The sequence below is a fragment of the Borostomias antarcticus genome (assembly GCF_949987555.1).
Source record: "Borostomias antarcticus genome assembly, chromosome: 29".
NCBI classification, from domain to species: domain Eukaryota; kingdom Metazoa; phylum Chordata; class Actinopteri; order Stomiiformes; family Stomiidae; genus Borostomias; species Borostomias antarcticus.
The window spans coordinates 4,196,191-4,217,289 of record NC_140262.1 but is presented as its reverse complement, the minus strand read 5'-3'; the positions used below and the strand labels follow the sequence as shown (position 1 = coordinate 4,217,289).

General features: G+C 45.0%; 3 protein-coding genes across 4 annotated transcripts in view; all 3 read left to right on the top strand.

The window, feature by feature from the left end:
- Positions 1 to 4,595: 4,595 nt before the first annotated feature.
- On the top strand, positions 4,596 to 8,972 carry pdk2a (pyruvate dehydrogenase kinase 2a; the record flags this gene model as incomplete). The annotated part of the gene is made up of 11 exons (XM_084459707.1): positions 4,596 to 4,713; positions 5,231 to 5,372; positions 5,876 to 5,947; positions 6,108 to 6,292; positions 6,383 to 6,472; positions 6,661 to 6,738; positions 7,109 to 7,185; positions 7,311 to 7,409; positions 8,279 to 8,389; positions 8,504 to 8,617; positions 8,755 to 8,972. 11 exons carry the CDS (start codon positions 4,596 to 4,598, stop codon positions 8,896 to 8,898), a joined length of 1,230 nt encoding a protein of 409 aa, XP_084315833.1. The 3' UTR covers positions 8,899 to 8,972.
- A 4,422-nt stretch (positions 8,973 to 13,394) lies between these two features.
- LOC311326759 (uncharacterized protein) lies at positions 13,395 to 15,935 on the top strand. Of its 2 annotated transcripts, none has more exons than XM_084459713.1 (8): positions 13,395 to 13,478; positions 13,660 to 13,740; positions 14,045 to 14,098; positions 14,200 to 14,262; positions 14,407 to 14,446; positions 14,559 to 15,011; positions 15,093 to 15,185; positions 15,332 to 15,935. In XM_084459713.1, the coding sequence occupies exons 1-8, from the start codon at positions 13,452 to 13,454 to the stop codon at positions 15,736 to 15,738; spliced, it is 1,218 nt and encodes a 405-aa protein (XP_084315839.1). In that variant the 5' UTR covers positions 13,395 to 13,451; the 3' UTR covers positions 15,739 to 15,935. The 2 variants fall into 2 exon arrangements, with proteins under 2 accessions (XP_084315839.1, XP_084315838.1); XM_084459712.1 differs by having other exon boundaries at positions 14,547 to 15,011.
- A 903-nt stretch (positions 15,936 to 16,838) lies between these two features.
- myo1d (myosin 1D) overlaps positions 16,839 to 21,099 on the top strand; it is a 36,263-nt gene continuing 32,002 nt past the window's right edge. Inside the window, exon 1 of the mRNA XM_084459870.1 lies at positions 16,839 to 17,312. Coding sequence (XP_084315996.1) covers positions 17,218 to 17,312 — 95 coding nt within the window. The 5' untranslated portion in view covers positions 16,839 to 17,217. The remainder of the gene's footprint in view (positions 17,313 to 21,099) is intronic.

Below are 21,099 nucleotides of genomic sequence, written 5' to 3'. Positions count from 1 at the left end.
GCCTATTGTGACTTTCTGTGTGGCCCTCTGTATTGAAAACCAACATCATTAATCATCTGACTCACAAGGCCAGTGTTGTCTGGCTGGAATGAGCTGCAGGCTGATTAGACACATCATCATAAACTGATGACAGATTCGATAATGGTCTCAGGTAAATACTGCCATTCTCACACTGGGATCTTTCCTTCCGTTTTCCGTACTGTCCCATTGAGTGTTCAGTCCCTATACAGTAGTTAATGGTGAGTCACTGTGAATGCTGCATGGTCACCAAAGCCCTAAAACTGTTGTTGACCATTAGCCTACATTTATCAGACTCAGGCTCTGGACTAAAACCAATCCTTACATTATACGTTGAACCTGCGATTACTCCCCACTTTCAGCATCGGAAAAAAACAACAAACAAACCTATATTTGAATCATTATGAAAAATTTCGGAAGAAGACATAGCATGCTGTTTGTATACACTACGTGAGTGTGAGAGAGATGGTAACGGAGATAGTTTGTGTGTATGTATACCCTAGGACTGTGTTTCCTTGCAAATCCCTAATTAATAAACAAATCCTTGTTTACATTCCAAAATATCCTCAAGCCCTGCTCTCTAGTCTATTTATGGAATAGTGACATTTGTTTTTTATTTAATCAAAAAATAAAAAATAAAAAAGATGACGTAGGCCTAGGCTATGGTGAGATGATCACCCCAACGTGCCCGTCCAAAACATAATGGGCGCTGATGGATCCAATCGGCGATAAGTGGTACTTTAGGTCATTTGAATTACAGACTGGAGCTCAAAACACTCTCAGCTCACCCTGTACTGTTGCAGAGGAAATTTCCACTGCTGTTGTTGTCCTGTTCACTGTCAGACAGTCACTAAGGCACAGACAGAATGCCAGCCCCTCCATTAGGGATGGCCATACGCCATTTTGTTTACATTGGGACAGAGCTGAGGCGAGTACAACTTCTAAAAGGGTTAAGACTCGTAAAGCCGCTGGCCCAGACTGCATCAATTCCTGTATCCTCAAGACGTGTTACAGCTGTCAGGTTTTTACAGACATTTTTAACCTGTCCCTGTCATTGTGTGTGGTTTGAGGCATCCGGGTCAGCTCCACAAGATGGCGCCATGGCTCCACAACATGGATGCCCTATAGGCCCTGGAGCTGATTGAGTGCACCTGAACTGATTGAGCAATCAGCCAGTGCCAAGGGGGCTACTGTTAACCAGACATATTTGATTATGCTGAGATAACGGTGTGATTTTGTAATTTTGAAGTTCCATTAAAGAGACCCCCAACGGCCTGCCGAAAAGCTGTCTCCAGGTCTCTGTGCGTTGCGCTACCATTCGAGTCCCAACCCCAGCACCGAGGCCCCAGCAGAAGTGTCCCCAGACCCTGGTGCTGCAGTGCAGGTCCAGGAAGAGGCCCCCGCGCCAGAGGCCACAGCTGCCGTAGAAGAGCCCAAGCTGGAGAAGGGGGAGGTAGGGGGGGGGAGTCCAGAGGCAGTCTGGGAATAGGGGAGTGGCCTATCCAGAGAAGGCGGCCCTCCAGAGTGACTCAGATGAGCCAACTCTTCCAGCTCCCCTCTACTCTGACATGTAAATCACTGAGAGTAGCTTAAACTAGAAGCAACACCACCAGCTTTTAACCCGGCAGGGGTGTTTATTACAAATGATTATTAACACATTATTGTACCATCCAAACTGGTGTTGAAACTCAAGAGGTCTGGTTCTGGGCAACTTTGTAATTGGCTGTTTGATTTCCTGACCGGCAGGCCTCACAGACTGTGAGAATAGGTAAAACACACTCATCTACTGTACATAGTTCATAGGATGGGTACGCATCAGGGCTGCGGTCTCAGTCTCTTATATTTTACAATCTGTTTACACACAACTGTGTTGCCAGATATGACAATGGCATCATCAAATGTGCAGGTGACATCACAGTGATTGGACTAATATACAGTAAGACAGTGATGACAGGAAGGCACAATAAATCATTGTTGACTTTGGAAAGATCAACATTCCCATTTCCATAGATGGGCCATCTGTTGACCTTGCTGATAGCGTTGGCTGTATAGCTCAGGAGGTAGAGCGAGTCGTCCAATGATCGTAGGATCGGCGGTTCGAATCCCGGCTCCTCCTGACTACATGTCGAAGTGTCCTTGGGCAAGACACTGAACCCCAAATTGCTCCCAATGAGCAGGCTAGCGCCTTGCATGGCAGCTGCCGCCATGTGTGTGTGAATGTGTGTGTGAATGGGTGAATAAGAGGCCTTCATTGTAAAGCGCTTTGGATAAAAGTGTTATATAAGTGCAGTCCACGATAGTTCACATGGTCTCTCAACCCCGTTTGCATCCTCAAGAAAGAACAGTAGAGACTGTATTTTCTGAGGCGTCTCAAATTTTAGTATGAGTACTGTACCAAAGCTCTTGTGAACTTTCATGGATGTACCATTGAGAGTGTTCTGACAGGCTGTATGTGGTTTGGCAACCTGACTGCTCAGGGCTGCAGACCGCTACAGAGGCCTGTAAAGACAATAGCGCAAATAATTGGCACAGAACTACCACAACTTCATAGCAGGTATACCACTCGCTGCCAAGGGAAAGGCCAAAACATCATTTAAGGACACCAGTCATCCCGCTCGCGTTCTGCTCTTGCTCCTTCCATTTAAAAAATATTTCAGGGGCATTAAATCACACACCACCCATCTCAGTTTCGTTCCACAGGCAGTCAGATTGCTGAACAGCTGACACACATATATGCTCCACCGCACGTTGCTGCTGGATCATGATGTTATCACATGTCCCATGTGTTAAGGCAGAGAAAGACAGAGCACAAGTAGTCTTTAAAATCAGTGTATTTGTTTTTTTACACAAATGACAATAAAGTTTAATTTGAACTACTGTAGAGAATGGGGTAGGCCACAGGATGGGAGGAGGCAGGAGGTGAGTGGAAAAGTACTGAGAGCCACTGGTCAAGATATGTGACCTGTAGGGCTGAGACCTAGACCTTTTCCTATAGATAGTCTGAGAGCAGAAGTTACATAGGGCCAGAGTCTGTTATTATTATCGTTTTAGATAGGTTGATTTATCATGATGATGATGTGAAACAAAGAAGTGAAAGTAGGTTATATCATTAAATAAATGAAAGTATTTTGTTCTTAGTGGTGATTAAGCCAAGCTCATCTTCAGTCAACAGATTAAGTTCAAGGAGCAAAGTGAACTCAAAGCTCACTCCAACCTCAATGCCTCTAATGCCTAAAAGGAATAATTGGAAAATGATTAAAGACACAGTTCACTGCACAAAATAATAATAATATTGCTGCTGAATAACTAAAGCACTTATTGATTCAAAACTGGCCCATAGCCCTGCACAGGGGCGCTGATGTGATGAGCAGTGTGATGTGTATTCTCAGATGACTGACGCATTAAAATATAAGAGTGATAAATATGTTTTCATAACAAATGTTTGGTTTCTGCCTCAGCTATAAGTTGGCAAACAGTTGACTGAAAACTGAGCCGTGTCTTACCCAAAGAGATTGGTCTCACCTAGAGGGGCTAGGATAAATACACACCAGGTCTGGCTTTACCTGTGAATGTGAATGACTTTGTCTAAAATAACTCATATATTTCTGCTTTCATTTGAGCACTTATTTTAAGCAGGATACTGAGAAGTGCATGTCTTTTCAGTTTTTCCTCAATGGAGAAGACAGTGTTTAATGTGGATGTGTGCACCTTATTTGCATAGCTTTTGATTATGCAACAATGGATTTGGTGGTGGAACATCGTGTACCCCGACAAAGGCATCTCTATTCAACAGTGGATGGATGGCTGGTTTCCAGGGAAGCACGCTTGGAGGGAACATCGCTCTCACCCTGGAGAGCAAGCGGCAGCGAAGTGGATGACACTGGTAATGGAAAGACTGGCAAAAATATGAAAAACAATACAACTTATGAATGTATTATTCCTAATAAATAATGTTGATTATTAATAATGAATATTAACAACAGTAATAATAATTATTAACTTATTCTTACTAAAACAATGACTTATAAATATATATTATTATAGGTTCATATTTACAAGTGCAGTTTTATATCAACAATTTGTAGGCTATATATATTTAATGAACATTCACATTTGTCATGTTCAAAGTAAATGCTGTTGAATATGATTGTAACACCATAACAAAATGGAATATGTTTCAACAGCCTAAATTACATACATGTACTCAGCATGAGACACAATTACACAGTTACTGTAGCCTACAGAACCTCTTTCAAGACAATGTGAGACATTTGCAGAACTGTACGAAGTCTGAATCATGTTTGGGGCTCCAATAATGTTGCATCAACTTCTGCAGGTCCCAGCCCATGTCCCACCCACTCTCCTTTCCCATTGGATAACGCTGCTGGTAACTCTTCACACTATCGTATCCTATTGGCTATTGTGGGATGTCTTATTTCCTCGCTCTATTCATTCAAATCAACATTGACTTTGTACATTTGCTAGCCAGCCTTGCATTGGAACAGCAATATTTTGGTGTGCGCTCACTGCAGAATATGATTTAATGTATTTTTAGCTCTAGATTGCCACCGTTAACGATGAAGTTCGTGCGATTTATCATGAAGAATGCAGCTTTGGCTAACGTGCCTAAACATATCGAACATTTTTCAAAATTTTCGCCTTCACCTCTCTCCATGAAACAGTTTCTGGATTTTGGTGAGTAGCCTTTAACAGATTGTTTGTCAATAAAGGTGAACTGCACTGTTCGCATGCTATTGCCAGACTGCAGTGGGCTATTATTGATAAAGGCGTTTGTTTAACTTCGGAGGCGAATTATATTGTTTAATTGGTATCACTGTTTATTTATTAGTATTAGAAGCATATAACCTACCAATTAGAAGGTCTTGGAATTACTAAACTGCCTTTTTGGGAGAATATTCCACGGGATCCCTTGATAGGTTTGCATTGGCTCTCCACCCATGACTGTGCACTAGGCTATTGCGTCAGCTTTGTGTGTACAATTCACTGCAAATATCTAATTGTCAGCACCATGTCACCGGAAGACCATTTATAGCAAAGAAAGCTATCTTACTACACGAATACAATTAGGCTATCTTAGCACAAACCCGTAGGCTATTGGTTTATGTTTCGTTACTGCTTCCCAAAAAGATCCCACGTCGACTAAGTTAGTTGGGGATCGCACTGTGATAAAATGTCATTTTTCTTTCTTCAGGTTCTACCAACGCATGTGAGAAGACGTCATTTGTTTTCCTGCGACAAGAGCTGCCTGTTCGATTATCGAACATCATGAAAGAGATCAACTTGCTCCCCGATCGATTGCTCACAACTCCCTCTGTACAGATGGTGCAGAGCTGGTAAGACAACCCAAGCCTAGAGCTATTTAAGGGCTACGTTTGTTTGGTTAGAACCTAAAATCCCCTCCATGTTCGTGTATCAATGGGCCGACCTCATTGACCCAAACCCGTGTTCTATGTCTTCACCAGCTTCTCAAACCCCAGTCAAGCCCACATCCATGGCAAGAAGCCAAATGAGGATAGCACAAAGCGCTGTGAACTTTACCCTAGTTTCTCCTCCGGCTACTGCGCAGGCGTCACATGCCATTGTATCCCGAATCCTTATCCCTTCCATGATGCTGGGAATGAGATAACACTATTTAAGTGCATCATACCCATTAATATGTTATTTCTGAAAATCATTGAAGGGCAAATCATTCTAGCATTCTTTCACATCGTATGGTATCATGTGTGGATATTAATGAACAGTGGAAACATATTTGCTAATTTGAACAATGAAATTCATAAGAATGTTACAACTCTGCATTTGTGTGTAACAGCAGTATGTGTCTGTGTTTGTTCAGGTACATTCAGAGCTTGATGGAAATCTTGGAGTTCCTTGACAAGAATCCTGATGACCATGGCGTGTTGGGAGAGTAAGTCCGCAAGTTACCTTACAATACAGACTCACCGTCACTAGTCATGGTCAAACCAGGCTACACCGTCACAGCTATGGGGAGTTTCCAAGTCACGTCATATTGTGAAGAAAAACAACAGAGCTTGTTTGGCTAACTATTCTCCACCCCCTCTTTTTAGGTTTGTTGACACCTTGGTGAATATCAGAAACAGGCACAACGATGTGGTGCCAACCATGGCTCAGGGCATCATAGAATACAAGGAGGCCTTTATCCAGGACGCGGTCACCAATCAGAACATCCAGTACTTCCTGGATCGTTTCTACATGAGCCGTATATCCATACGCATGCTCATCAACCAGCACAGTAAGCAGAATGCCGCGGGGCTGTACAAGTTGTTTTACACCAATGACGCAAGTCAAGTTATTTTGATATCTCTCTGTCCTGTCCCCGCAGGTCTCGTCTTTGACGGCGCAACGAATCCTCTTCACCCCAACACCATAGGGAGCATTGACCCGCACTGTGAGGTCACCGAGGTGGTCAGAGGTAGGCCGACTCTGAATGGGGATATTATTGACAATATGTCGCCTTTAGCGTGAACGTGGATGTTTTGGAGAGGAAAGACCGATGCGGATGTTGTTGCTGTTGAAGTTGCGAAACATGGCAGCTTGGACCTTGCGATAATGTATCTCTAAAACGTCTTCAACACGTTGTGTGGTCTCTCCTTCTCACAGACGCTTACCAAAGCGCCAAGATGCTGTGTGACCAGTACTACCTCAGCTCACCGGACCTGAAGCTGCAAGAGATGAACAGTAAGACAAAAACAAAAACATCCTATCGCTACCCCCCGTCTCCGACACCGCAGTCTTCTCTTACTGTACAAACAGGCTTTACGTTGATCGTCATCACTTATTTGAGACTAGCATCGAGCACCACACTCGTGACCATATGGTGGTGAGGGCTGTCTAATAATATCACTGAGGCACAAGGAATGGATAAGAGGGGGTGGTTGGCTGCCTCAGACAATATTGACACTGCCTCTGCTCAGAGAACGATGGAAATAGATCTAAACGGCATGACTGTAAGTGGTGCATAATGTCCACAGGGGGTGGACGCTCTATATTCATTCAAAGAGCCCTGGTATGGATTTTTCAAGAGTTTCCTTTGTTTTTTTTTCCACAGTCAACAGCAAGAAGCAGCCCATAAGCATAGTCTACGTCCCATCCCATCTCTACCACATGCTATTTGAGCTCTTCAAGGTATGGTAGAACCTTTTGTCAAGTTTATTAGCGATAATTATCAAAGTTCGTTATGGGTAACTGACTGTGATTCATGGGTAACTAACTGTGATTGTACATTTTACCATGTGTTCCACCTTTTATAGAACGCAATGAGAGCCACCATTGAGCACCATGAAGCGAGCAACAACCTCCCGCCCATCCAAGTCATGGTGGCCATTGGCAGAGAGGACATGTCAATCAAGGTAGCCTAGGTTTTTTAACATCAGTAACGACCATGCACCATGAGCAGTTGTTGCGCTTGATTGAACTTAATGAAGTAATTTTAGGTCAGTGATATCAGGGTCCTGATAATAGGAGCGAACGCCGGCTAGCTGTGTCAAACCCAGCTGCTCAAACGGCAACGATGAGTCACGGTGAGCAGCTGTTGTGCTTGATTTAACTTTCTAAATTGTTTTGGGGTCAGTGACATTAGGGTCTTTTTAGAGGGGACAAATGTCAAAATTATAGTGGTGGTGCTTTTAATTTTTCTTTCTCTCGCATCAGACATTTTTGTTGTTTTCATGTTGCCGTTGTTTTGGACGTCACAGCGTCATGTTCGCAGAGCATTGTGGGGTTTCTTCTCGTGCGCTCCCTCCCGTTCAAGTTTGCGTCAGTGTACCATGAGCAGAATAAACCAGCAAATGGCTCTTGAATGTTTACTCTTGCTTCCACTGCGTCCTTGACACAAAGAGTTGATACATCATTGTTGTGGGACTAATATTAAACTGAGCTAGTGATCTCTGATAAGATTAACACGATTTGGCAGGCGTTAAGATCTTATAGGAACTTGATCTCCAGAGCTGTGCTTCTGGCGGATCACCTGCCTCTCTCTGACACAACACAGGGAAGGAGGGGGGGGCTGAGTAGTCTTGTTGTCCGGCTACCATGACGATATGCAGAACAGGAGACCCGGCTGTCTCGTGCCGTGGAATCAAGCCAAGTGGTACAAGGGGGCGCCCGCCTGGCACCGTCTGCGCCCGTTTATGACAGACCGCTGCCCCTCTTCCTGCCCACATTCTCTCACTCTCTCTCTCTCTCCTCCCCCCTTCCCTCTCTTCCTGGTGCTGTGCAGGTGAGCGACATGGGCGGCGGCGTGCCCTTCAGGAGGATTGAGAACCTCTTCAGCTACATGTACTCCACCGCCCCCACGCCGCAGATAGGAGAGCACACACGGGCGCCGCTGGTGAGTAGACCTTCTCTCTGCCACCATCGAAGAGCCGGACAGATCCACCCACCGGCGTGTTGGGGGGGGGGGGTGAGAGATACTGTAGTCTAAACCCCGCTCTCTCGTCTCCAGGCCGGCTTCGGCTACGGCCTGCCCATATCGCGCCTCTACGCCAAGTACTTCCAGGGAGACCTGCAGCTCTACTCCATGCAGGGCTACGGCACGGACGCCGTCATCCACCTGAAGGTGAGCCACGTCGACGCAGAGCCGATCCAGTCGTCATCTGGGGACGGACTCGCTTCGCGAGGGCGCCGGGTCATTCCGTATCCGTCCTCTTCGCCCTGAAGGGATTTCTCACCGCGATCGTTTGCTTCCATCCACAGGCCTTGTCGACAGACTCTGTGGAGAGGCTCCCTGTGTACAACAAGACAGCTCTGAGGAACTACAAAGTCAGCCAGGGGGCGGACGACTGGTGCGTGCCCAGCAGAGAGCCCCTGGACCTGGCTAACTACAGAGTGGCCAAGTGAATGAGACGCAGGCGCCCCTGGCCCCGGGGGCTGACCAGGAGGCCTGCGTGCCAGCGCTCGCCTGTCAGCGCTCAAATCCCCCCGGGTTAAATGTACCGGTGAGGGACTCGGAAAAACGTGCTCTCTCTCCCTCTTTTCATCCTGCTTTCTCGTAGTCGCACGTCCACGCTGTCCCCACCGCGACGCCCGCTTTGTTGAGTTCTCGGCTGACTCACGAGGAACAGATCGGGGGATACGTGATCTTAACGCGCAGGGCAGCTGAACACTGTTAGAGAACCTTCATATCGTCCCTGTCAAGAGAGTTTAAGGCCAAGGCCATGTGACGAAGGAGACGTACCGAAAGAGGGTGTGTTTGGGATGGCTAGGCCCATTACCGTGCCTTGTTTTGGGGGTGAATGAGATGAGAGTGGGAGGGAAGACTCAGAGATAGTACCTACAGTAATATGTACTGTAAATAATAATAATAACTATTTGTACAGTATAGCGCTTTTCATTTATTGATTATAGAGATGGATGATGTTTTGGGGTGACTCTGGGAAGGTGTGAGTTAGAGTAGACCTTCGGGAAATGAAGTAGAAGGTCTTGATGGACCTTTTTGAGACACTTTAAGTCATAAAAGCAGGAATCCTTATGAACGAGTACTGTGAGTGTGTGAATGGACCAGTACGACTACAGTACTGCTGAATAATTGAGAGTCCTTCGCTGGCATTAGCTGTCCTCCTACTTAAAGTGCTGACTGCAAGAAAATGCCACCTCAGCCTTAAGTAGCCTTGCGAAGAAAAGAAAGTCCCACCAACATGGGCTAGTCAAGACTTGAATTCAATACAATCGTTTAAATGATTGATGACACAAAAATATCTAACAAGAGAATGCTCTTAGCTAATGCCGTGTGAATGGCCCTGTTGATCATTGTGTTCCAGTTGTTGCCTGCATGAGTATTGATTGGGCTCTGAATGTTCAACAGCAGCCAGTGTTTACTACAAATCCCAGAATGCATGTACAGTAGTATTTAATGATTCATGTCTTTGCAGGGCTAGTCATGGGAGTGTGAAAATGCTCTTAGGTAGGCGTAGGTGTGTTCATTTTGCATATAACATTTTCCATTTTCTTTTGTATCATACTCTCATAGTTATTTTTTTAATAATGACATTTATTTTCCACTGAAATTATTGTAAATATGGAGAATCCAGAGAATAAACATGTCAAACACTTGTTCTACATTTGTCTGGTGTCTTTGTGATAAAGGTTTACGCCGTAAACGTAAACTTTACGGCTAAAGAGGAAGCATGATAAAATGAGACACCAATTACTAGGCACAGACCAATAGTACAAATATGGCATTATAAGTCATGACATTGTCATCCCTATTCATACCAGTGCTCCAGACTCCAGTTTCAGGTGACACCTATGTCAAGTCCAGTAACTACACAGCGGCCATTACTGGCAGACGTGTTAGCGTTACTCTGCATGTGCACGTGTCAGTGAGAGCTCTCACTCAGCATAAACGAATAGCCTCCACGCCTCGTGGCATTTTCTGGGGAAGGGGGGCAGGTTGCCAAAATAAGATTGCTGGGTATGTTAGAGCCGAGTGCCGTGTGAGGTAGAGGTCACTGCACTGCAGGAAGTAGACAGTTGGCTGGTAGCAGCTGGTAAACATTCTGGCACCTCTGTGTCAGTTGAGAGAACTAACGCGTCGTTCTACAGCCCTTCTGTTATCATTAACAGTATATTCTCTTGAGCATACACTGGTGCAGCTGAGACTGCTCAGAAAAGAGAATAACATCACAGACTTTCCTTGCCGGATGAAACGTCTGATGACTTCAACCCTGCCCACAGCTGTTAGACTTTATAATAAGTCTATATAATCGTCCCCTGGTCTTGTCCTGTCTGTGATGTGTGAGTCTGTGTGTATAGATCTCTGTGTGTATAGATCTCTGTGTACTGTGACATGTTTTTTGTGTTTTATGTCTGGATGGTCTTTTTTTGTGATAATGTGTAATGTCAGTTTTTATTGTATTTTATTTATTTATTTATTGATTTTGTCTTTTAATATGTGTATCCTTTTAGATTAACTACTTTTGTAAATTCTGCAATCTTTTTCAGTGTAAACTGCAATTGTGAATTAAATAAACTCAAACTCAAAACTGCTTTAGCCACTGACCGCTACCATTAATGTTATGGAAGCTGCTGCTAGTTATTGTGAGCTCATGAGCTAACTGGCTATCCCGCTCTTATTGTGCTGGATTAGCATTGGAAGCATTGATGTGTCCAGATGACAAGACCTATCTTAATTTATCAGACATTATTTCATGTCCTTTCAACTCACAGCTATTTCAGTGGCATGACTAGCTTCCGTCCTACCAGTCCTGAACAGAAACAAGCCAGCCACGCACATAAGCCAGGCTGGACTTGGCCTGGTTTCCATTTAGTTCCATGTTAAACTCTTACTGCATTGCTGCTACGACCCCTAGTGGTCTATGTTGTTACTGCAGCGATGGAAGTCCTCAAGCAGTATCCAATGTCCTTAGGCATGAGAACAATTTACTGCACCCTTGAGGTGCATAGGCCTACTGCTCAATAAAGGGTTGAGTCTAAGTAACATTGCTGAATTAAGTTTCATGTTTGATGAACTGGACTTTGCTCTTACAGTTAATGCTAGATGCTGCCCATCACTATCAACAAACTCTTAAAAGAGATGAATCTGTGTTAAAATGTGTTATTTCAAGATATGTGTATTCACCATGTAAATGGTAAATTGACTTGCATGTATTTAAACTGCACTTAAATAACACTTTTTTTTCAAAGCACTTTACAATGAAGGCCTCTCATTCACACACACATTCACACACCAATGGCAGCAGCTGCCATCCAAGGTGCTAGCCTGCTCATTGGGAGCAATTTGGGGTTCAAAGTCTTGCCCAAGGACACTTCGACACGTAGTCAGGAGGAGTCGGGTTTCGAACCGCCGACCCTACGATCATTGGACGACCCACTCTATACCTCCTGAGCTATAGCCGCCCTACTTGGTTTACACTAGGAATTTGACTAGGGTAATGGCATATGCTTATGGAGACTATATATATATATAGATATATAGATAACATTTTTCATGCCAGCACAATCCAGCCAAAGGGCTGTATCCCGGTGGCTATGTTATACATCTAAAATTGTAACTGTATTCCTTGTTTTAGCTCATTTTATTTTTATTGTATTTGTTGTAGTTGATTAAATTGAGTGTAAAATAGGCTATAAAATAAGATAAGAATTGGAACAGATGTCAGTTGTTTCTAGGTCCAATTAAGGGATTCTTCATAGTTAAGGTCCCTTTCAGTTATGGTACCTGTCATGACTGGCGGTGGCCCCAAGGCTCTGGAGCAGTCTGCCCTGGCTCATTAGGTCTGCCCGGCCCCTAGGCTCTGGAACAGTCTGCCCTGGAACATTAGGTCTGCCCAGCCCCTAGACCCTGGAACAGTCTGCCCTGGCACATTAGGTCTGCCCGGCCCCTAGGCCCCTAGGCTCTGGAGCAGTCTGCCCTGGCTCATTAGGTCTGCCCGGCCCCTAGGCCCCTAGGCTCTGGAGCAGTCTGCCCTGGCACATTAGGTCTGCCCAGCCCCTAGGCCCCTAGGCTCTGGAGCAGTCTGCCCTGGCTCATTAGGTCTGCCCGGCCCCTAGGCCCCTAGGCTCTGGGGCAGTCTGCCCTGGCTCATTAGGTCTGCCCAGCCCCTAGGCCCCTAGGCTCTGGAGCAGTCTGCCCTGGCTCATTAGGTCTGCCCGGCCCCTAGGCCCCTAGGCTCTGGAGCAGTCTGCCCTGGCACATTAGCTCTGCCCGGCCCCTAGGCCCCTAGGCCCTGGAGCAGTCTGCCCTGGCTCATTAGGTCTGCCCAGCCCCTAGGCCCCTAGGCCCTGGAGCAGTCTGCCCTGGCTCATTAGGTCTGCCCTGCCCCTAGGCTCTGGAGCAGTCTGCCCTGGCTCATTAGGTCTGCCCTGCCCCTAGGCCCCTAGGCTCTGGGGCAGTCTGCCCTGGCTCATTAGGTCTGCCCGGCCCCTAGGCCCCTAGGCTCTGGAGCAGTCTTCCCTGGCACATTAGGTCTGCCCACATTAGGTCTTTTCCCCGGGTAAATGCTGACCACACCGACTCAAAAACTGCCTTTAAATGGTGAGATTATTTCATGTCCACGTCTGCATCTTGTTTGTGAAAAGTAACACCTCGACTTTCTGAGTGTTCAGACCCCAACTTCCCTATATGAGTTTGGTGGAACGCAAGCCTGAGCACATGTATATAAAAGATCACCCACTTGCAGTTTTAGATTTTTCAAGATGCTTCCATAAACAGGTGCGGGAATTATGTTACTTTCTGTATTTAGGAAAATATTATGACTAATTCTACATTTCACATTCAAAGAGGCATCCGTATTATATGTAAATCTGTAGACAGATCCTAATATCTCAAGATGATTAATGATGTATTATTCTGTTTTTGGCATCCTCGCCTGGCAGAACCCAGTTCCTAAGTTGACTCTGGTGACCTAGACTACCGGCAGCCTTGTCAGAATATGGGCTTAGAGATCTGGGCTTTCAAGGTAAGATGACTTTTTACCATCTACTGTAGTAAAATACATTTTCTTTTGACAAAGAACTACAAATGTTCTGCCCTTGTCCCTCAGTAACTGCAAAACCTACTATGGAGTGACAAGACATTCCATAAGTAGGCTAGTTGTGCCAAGACCAGCATCTAGATTAATATTCAACTGTTGTTCCCAGATGGTTGTCATGCAGGTAGCTGTTGTTGTGTTTGCCATAATGTCGTCCTGCACAGTAGACTCAGCGGGAAACGCACACTCTGTGAGTATTGGCTGTGTTGAGTGATGTTCAAAAAGATAGCAGATGGAACTCGGCATAATAAACATAGCCTACATTATTCATAAAATATCCTCTTATTTCCCCAAATGCTTATACTGTATATGTAATATATATATATATATATATATATATATATATATATATATATATATATGAAAAGGCAAAACTGCCTGTGTAAACATCATGGGGTTGCTGTTAATGAGAGTCAAACACAAAGCATGAAAATATTTAATATATATATATAAAACGTTGCATGGTTTCAACTTGGGAACATTTCATCTTGCAGACTGAGCTGAAGCTCTACAACATTGAGCATCAACCATTCGCTGCCTTCTACGAGGTAATTTCTTAGTCAAAGTTCGGGTCACAAAGGTTTTAGGTAGGACGACGATCCTCTTCTGCAAGAATCCGCCTTAATAGTTTAGTTCTCATTTTTTTTAGGAGATGGAGAACCTGAGGTCTGAACAAACGACGATTAGGCAACAACTGGATGCTTTGAATAAAGTATGGATAATACTGTATTTACTGTTTTAACATCTACGTTAGGCTATAACTATAAGTCACAGAATCTACAGTAGCCTAGTGGGCCTATTTTCTACACACACTGTCTACTAACGAATGAGTCATTCCATGTTTATTTCCGTACAGACTCTGGCAAGCTGCAAGAGTGAGGCTTCCACTGCAACAGGTCAGTTCGGGCAAATGTATTAATCGATTTCTTCACATACAGACTCATTTACAGTAGTTTCTCTCCTGCCTGTTCTCTCTCTCTTCCATATCTCTGGTAGGGCCTACAGTAGGTAGCACTTTCCTTACGCCTTACCCCCTAATCCACGGAGGGGAGGAGGACAACTTGTCCCCTGAAGACAACGATGCGAAGCCATTCGACCCCTGCTATCGCTACACTGTCCTAGACCAGGCGTGGAGGGCCACCAACATCACCTCCAAGAATAAGATGTGCGACCGCAACGTCAACTGGAAGGGCTGGTACCGCCTCTTCTACAGAGGCAAGAGTGTGCAGATGCCGGAGAGGTGTGTGCCCGAGAACATGTGCAGCACCCACGCCCCGCTGTGGTTGAGCGGGCCCCACCCCCGGAGGAGGAACGGCATCGTCAGCCGCAGCGTGTGTGGTCACTGGAAGAGGAACTGCTGCGCCTTCAGGTCCCATCCCATCAAGATCAAGAAGTGCCCGGGGAACTACTATGTCTACCAGTTTGTCAAACCGACGACCTGCGCTCTGGCCTACTGCGCAGGTATCAGTGGTCACGGTCTAAGTGCTGTTTTTGTTAGTTGACCTTATATAGGAAACTTATCAGGACATTCTCTCCCCACAGACATCAACACCATAGTATGCGGACGCTGCAAAAGAAGTGAGAGCTGTGTGAGTAAAGACAAGATCACTTGGAAGTGTCAAAAAAAGAAATATGGTGAGCAGGACAATTCTGTGGGTTGGATCCACTCGTCAACATCACATTTTTGAAAGACTCGTGTTTTTCTTTTGAATCTCGTGTCACATCTCTTGTGCTCTTCTTGTCATCTTCACAGTTATTTCCAATGTCGTTTTCTCTTTCAGTGGTGAAAAGAAAAGTCCATTTCTTCGCCTCCTTACCCCGCGTCATCTCAGGCAAGGTGAACCAGATCAAGTACAGCACCGTCCGTGTGAACGTGGGCCGAGGCTTCAACAGGAAGACTGGGGTGTTCCGAGCCCCGGTCAAGGGAGTCTACCAGTTCTACTTCTCCACCCAAACTGGTCGCGGTAGTGGTAAAACTGACCTGTGGCTTGTGGTCAATGGTTATTGGGTTTCCCTGTCACACACCGATGTTACAGGTCGTTCCACTGTTGGTAGTTTGACCACCTACATGACCTCTCTGCGTAGAGGGGCCCTGGTGTATGTGACCCAGAATTGTGGGTCATCATGGTCCAATGCTGCCTCTTCCAGTATCATATTTGGGGGCTCGCTGCTTGCGCAGACGAAATGAGTTGGCGATTGGCTGAAAACATTGGGTTTTAAACAGTTGTAGCCTACATTATTCTATGGAAACTGCTGATACGGTTTCATAATCTTCAAAACTGCTTTGCATTTGCAATTTTCTGATGCTCAAAACAAAATCAAGAACCTATATCAGCAAATCTTTGTCCATGACTGAAGAGTCACAAGCCAAGGTTTGTGGGTGGCTTTCACGCAAGATGTATTTTTTCATAATTCTCCGAGTTTTAATAAAAGTTCGCCTTTTATCAATTATTATCTATTGTTTTGACATATTGTCGTCCATTATTTGTCCATATTAGCTATAGTCTTATCATCCATATGTTGACTGTACTGACATAGGGTCTTGATGTGATCATATGCCTGTTATTTTACTGTACGAGGATGTTGAATGAGTAAGGTAGTGTCCATTCCACCCAGTCAGTACCACTTTTGAACACAAGGTGGCATAGCAGTGTCTTGTTGAATTGTTCAGTGGATGTGTCTCAGCAAGGGATGGTGATGATAAGTCTTGGGCTATTTCAGCTTTTTGCATCTAAGACTAGTCAATTATCAAGAATGCCAGTCATATGTCTACTGTCGCCTATTGAATTGTGTAACTGGTAAAAAGACACAGCATGTTAGAAATATCATGGTGTTTTTTGATAGGCTACATCAATTAATGAATCCACAGGTTTGTGTTGCAATTAAAAATGTTTTGTCGTAGGTCTGAGCTTCTAACCTGTTCGATTCTCATCATGTCAAACATGGGCCCACCTTTACAAATGGTTGTCTGTTGAAGAAGTAGCCTAGTAGTATTTTTCCATATATGGATATAAAAGACATAGGCCTAGGTCTACTCAGCTGTTGGCTACAAGCTTTTCTTTTATATTTTTCTTTTTAGAAGCCTACTTGCCCGTCATCTCTGAAGAATATCGCAGTTCAATTGTGGTCTTTTTTAAAGATTTTAAAAAAATATATTTTCTTTCACACGCGACAAATTCCGACCAACATGTCTAAATTGGAGGAGGAGCATCGTGATTCTATTCGTCGGTATTCGGGACGAGAGCAATTCAAGGCAAGAGAGCTCGGATAGTCTGGAGTAACGGGACAAGAACATCCATCGGTGGGAAGCCACAAGTTATTCTGGAGTTATATAAAGATATACATCCTGGATTATAGCCTATCCACTGCAGTTTAAAGCCTGCAGGAGTGGCCTATTGGAAGAGGTATCGCCTAAGACAAAACTGACTCCTCGACGTTGCTTAGTTTGCTTTTAATTTGACTAATTATGAGTGAAAGTTATGTAGTATGACCACTTCCCTGAATGAAAACAATGCGACTAGACCATTCAGCTTTCTATTGAATAAGCGCTCTGGACGGCTGGACATTGTTTACCTTTGTTGTCGCAAACACTTCAAAGCAGATCTGTAAAGTTATTTCAAAGGATATATATTTTTCAAAACCCAAATCCTAAAAACAAGATACAACGATGGCAGAACACGAGAGTCTAGAGTTCGGAAAGGCTGACTTTGTTCTTCTGGACAACGTTTCTTTGGAAGACTTCATGGCCAACCTAAGACTCAGGTAAGCAGCGTGGCCGCACGACAACGGTCATTCACCTTTTTAGTGTCAGTGAGGTGACGGACAGCTTAATGGCAAAGCAGCGGATCCTGGTTCAGTAAAGTACATTAGGTTAGAAGTACATCAGGTACATCAAGTACATCAGGTTAGAAGCTCAGACCTACAACAAAACATTTTTAATTGCAACACAAACCTGTGGATTCATTAATTGATGTAGCCTATCACAAAACACCATGGTATTTCTAACATGCTATGTGTCTTTTTACCAGTTACACAATCTACATTTTTCTGCACTCTGTCGGAATAAAGTCAAACTCGTGTTGTCAGTCTTTATGCCTGTTATTTGTAGGCCTAATGATTGATAGTTTAGATAGCCCACAGGTGCGGGTCTCAGGTCAAGTCCAAATGTCCCTACAATTATAACCTATATTATTGTCATGGTTGTCATAGGTTGTTATAAAGACCCTCTACACCACACCTTACAAGAACATAGTGAGAACTTTTTTCACTACGTGTGTCTGACTTCTCTGACAGAAAAACCTGCATGATAGCCTAACTGTATTCATGACAATAGACATTTTATTTCCTCTTGAAGGGAGCAGATAGTCTACTGAGGGTACATTCCTACATTCCTCTCATGTTCCTCATAGCCAGACCGGTAATACTGTAAACCTGCTATGTTTGAATGAGGCTCCACCCAATGTCTCACAGTGTTCCCATTCAAAGCATCATTTGAACAGTTTACAAGACTATTTTGCGCCACTAGTGTTTTTTTGTGTGTGGATTAACTGTATTTAGTTGAATGTGAGGGAGCTGGTGTTGTATCATGCCATGTGAGCACCAGTGCAGCAAAGCAGGCCTACCACAACTTCTGGGCCCTATACATGAACAATCTCTGTGGTACCCCTTCCTCTTTTGATCCATGAATCTCATGCATCTTTTGATAAAGAACATTTATTCTTAAACAGGAGAGGGAAAAAACAGTGACTGGTGAGAAAAAAAAGGGGGGTGGGGGTATTTTCAAGGGCCCTCTCCCTACTGGGGCCCTGGGTAGCCCGCCCCCCCCCCCCACCTTGTGACGGCCATGGCTGTAGGCCTACATGTGGCTGCTGAGCTCTGCTCCTCCTATATTATGCAGCATAGTCTGACGCCATGTGGCGACTGACCGTCTTACCTGCTGTCATGGTTGGCGTGTGTGAGACTGACAGTCTGGTGTCATGGTTGGCGTGTGTGAGACTGACAGTCTGGTGTCATGGTTGGCGTGTGTGAGACTGACAGTCTGGTGTCATGGTTGGCGTGTGTGAGACTGACAGTCTGATGTCATGGTTGGCGTGTGTGAGACTGACAGTCTTACCTGCTGTCATGGTTGGCGTGTGTGAGACTGACAGTGGTGTCATGGTTGGCGTGTGTGAGACTGACAGTGGTGTCATGGTTGGCGTGTGTGAGACTGACAGTCTGGTGTCATGGTTGGCGTGTGTGAGACTGACAGTGGTGTCATGGTTGGCGTGTGTGAGACTGACAGTGGTGTCATGGTTGGCGTGTGTGAGACTGACAGTGGTGTCATGGTTGGCGTGTGTGAGACTGACAGTCTGGTGTCATGGTTGGCGTGTGTGAGACTGACAGTGGTGTCATGGTTGGCGTGTGGCGTGTTTTCCCCCCAAGCGAAAGCAGAGGACGGAGACCAATGCATTCTCTGCAGTGAGGTGTGACGTTTCCACCAACAGATCTTCTAAACCTCTAAGTTGAATTCCCTGCCTTCTCTTTTTTTCTTTCATGCAGCGGTCATTCAAATACTGTGCACTTGCTGTTGTTGGACGAGTGAAATGAATTGCAGGTTGTGAAATCCAGTATAATTACCCCTTCCCTTCTCTAAGAGCCGAAGGTAGGCTATGGGACTACCTTGGCACTACCACCATGTGCCAATGCACAATTAAAAACACCAAGATACTGATTACACCACAGGCATTCCAAAACAATATTCTGTTATTCTCTTTGATACCATAGATCACTAAGTGTTTTGGAAATGTTTGGATCTGCATGGTCAGCTCCAGACATGAATGAGTCTTGTCTCTTGTAGAGAAATGCCAGGATGTAGTTAGACTTCCGTTTTCGCTGCTTGTTTCTGCACAAGTCAACACACAGTACCACAGGAACAGGCTCAACCACAGCCTCATGTATTTTCATACTGCGAAAAATATTTTCATATATTATCATGCACTCGTGTGTGTGGCCCCAAGGTGCTTTGTTTTGTAAACCGCCCGTTTCGATTTGGGCATGGAAACTTAGCTCTGTTTATTAATATAGATACATTTTGAAGTGTCCTAGTTGACGTTAATCATAGTTTGAATCGCGTCAAAAGGGACCTCTCTTACAGTCGAACACACCTTGGACAATAGCCCATCTGCTGGCATGGGATAGCTGGTGCCTCCAGTCGTAGTCCAGCTGCCAGGGTCTGGCCTCGTTTTCCCAGCTCTCCCTGTTTGTTTTCCCTCCAGCTCTGCTGGTCGGCCCGGAGATGCCGTGTGCAGATTGTTATTTGCAGAGGGTGTGACCGACCAGGAGCACCCCCCCCCCCGCACCCCCTCCTTGTCCTCCGCCTCCTCCCCCTGCTGCTCCTGTTCCACATCTGTTTGTAGGGTAGAGTCAAGTCGGGGTATTGACTAGAGAGGCACTCGGAGGAGGGATACAACGTACACGAGGCATCTGACTCCCTCCTCAGATGGTTCCTCAGAGGAAAATAGTCCCAAAAGTGTCAGCCTGAGGTAAAAGGTTCGAGTTAGCCATGTTGAGAATCTAATCGGAGGGAATCTCCCTCTTACTGTGTGAATAATGATGCAGGTTAGTCTGCTTTAAGTTCTTCTTGATTCTGCCAGATTACAAGTTGACCTTAGTGTGACAACACTGTCACAAATGTAACCCAGCAGATACCTAATCTGTTTGTGGAAACGTTCAGCGTGAAAACAGTTAATTAAATTCTGGTGAATATCTGCTCCAACAGACCAGCCTGCAGATAAGAAGCCTCTATAACACATAGAAGCCAGGAAATATCTAAACCCACAATAGTAATACTATCTTATTATGGGAAGGTGGTGGGCTAATAATATATTTTCCATGATATCATAGCCATCGTATCTATACTGTGCATATTCTACATAGTCCCTGTATCTTGTATTTATATATAATGACAAATAAACATCCTTGCGGTGGGAGCTGTTATGGTACCACGTCACCACTGCTCAGCGCTTGTCTTTATATGGCAGTGTTGTGTCTGTCCTGTGGGCTACAGGAAACCTTGCTGGCAAAGCAAAACATGATTCCAAAACAATTACTGAGGCATGTTGGGAATTCCTCCAAACATGCATCCCAGATACTCCAGATGAAATACCTGATAACCACACCGCCATGTCGATGTCAGCAATTACAGTAAAGCTGTTCTTTCATCGATGCCCTTGTTTCTATACGTTGACGTAGCCTACATGGCCTTCCTACTGTAGCCTACATGGCCTTCCTACTGTAGCCTACATGGCGTTCCTACTGTAGCCTACATGGCCTTCCTACTAGTCGTAGTGACATTCCTTGGTGACATTCTTCAGAGCGTCATCCCATTGTCAAGTCAGGCACGCTGACATCGTAGGCCTGCCGAAAGACTATGGCGATCATCCTTTATTAGAAAAACAAATGAACTCGGTTCAACAGAGAACAATCATGCATTAGCTTAGTCTCAACCTGGGGTTGGGGCTCCATGCTTTTAGGGCCTCCGCTCTAATGAGGATTGCACCCTAAAAGCACC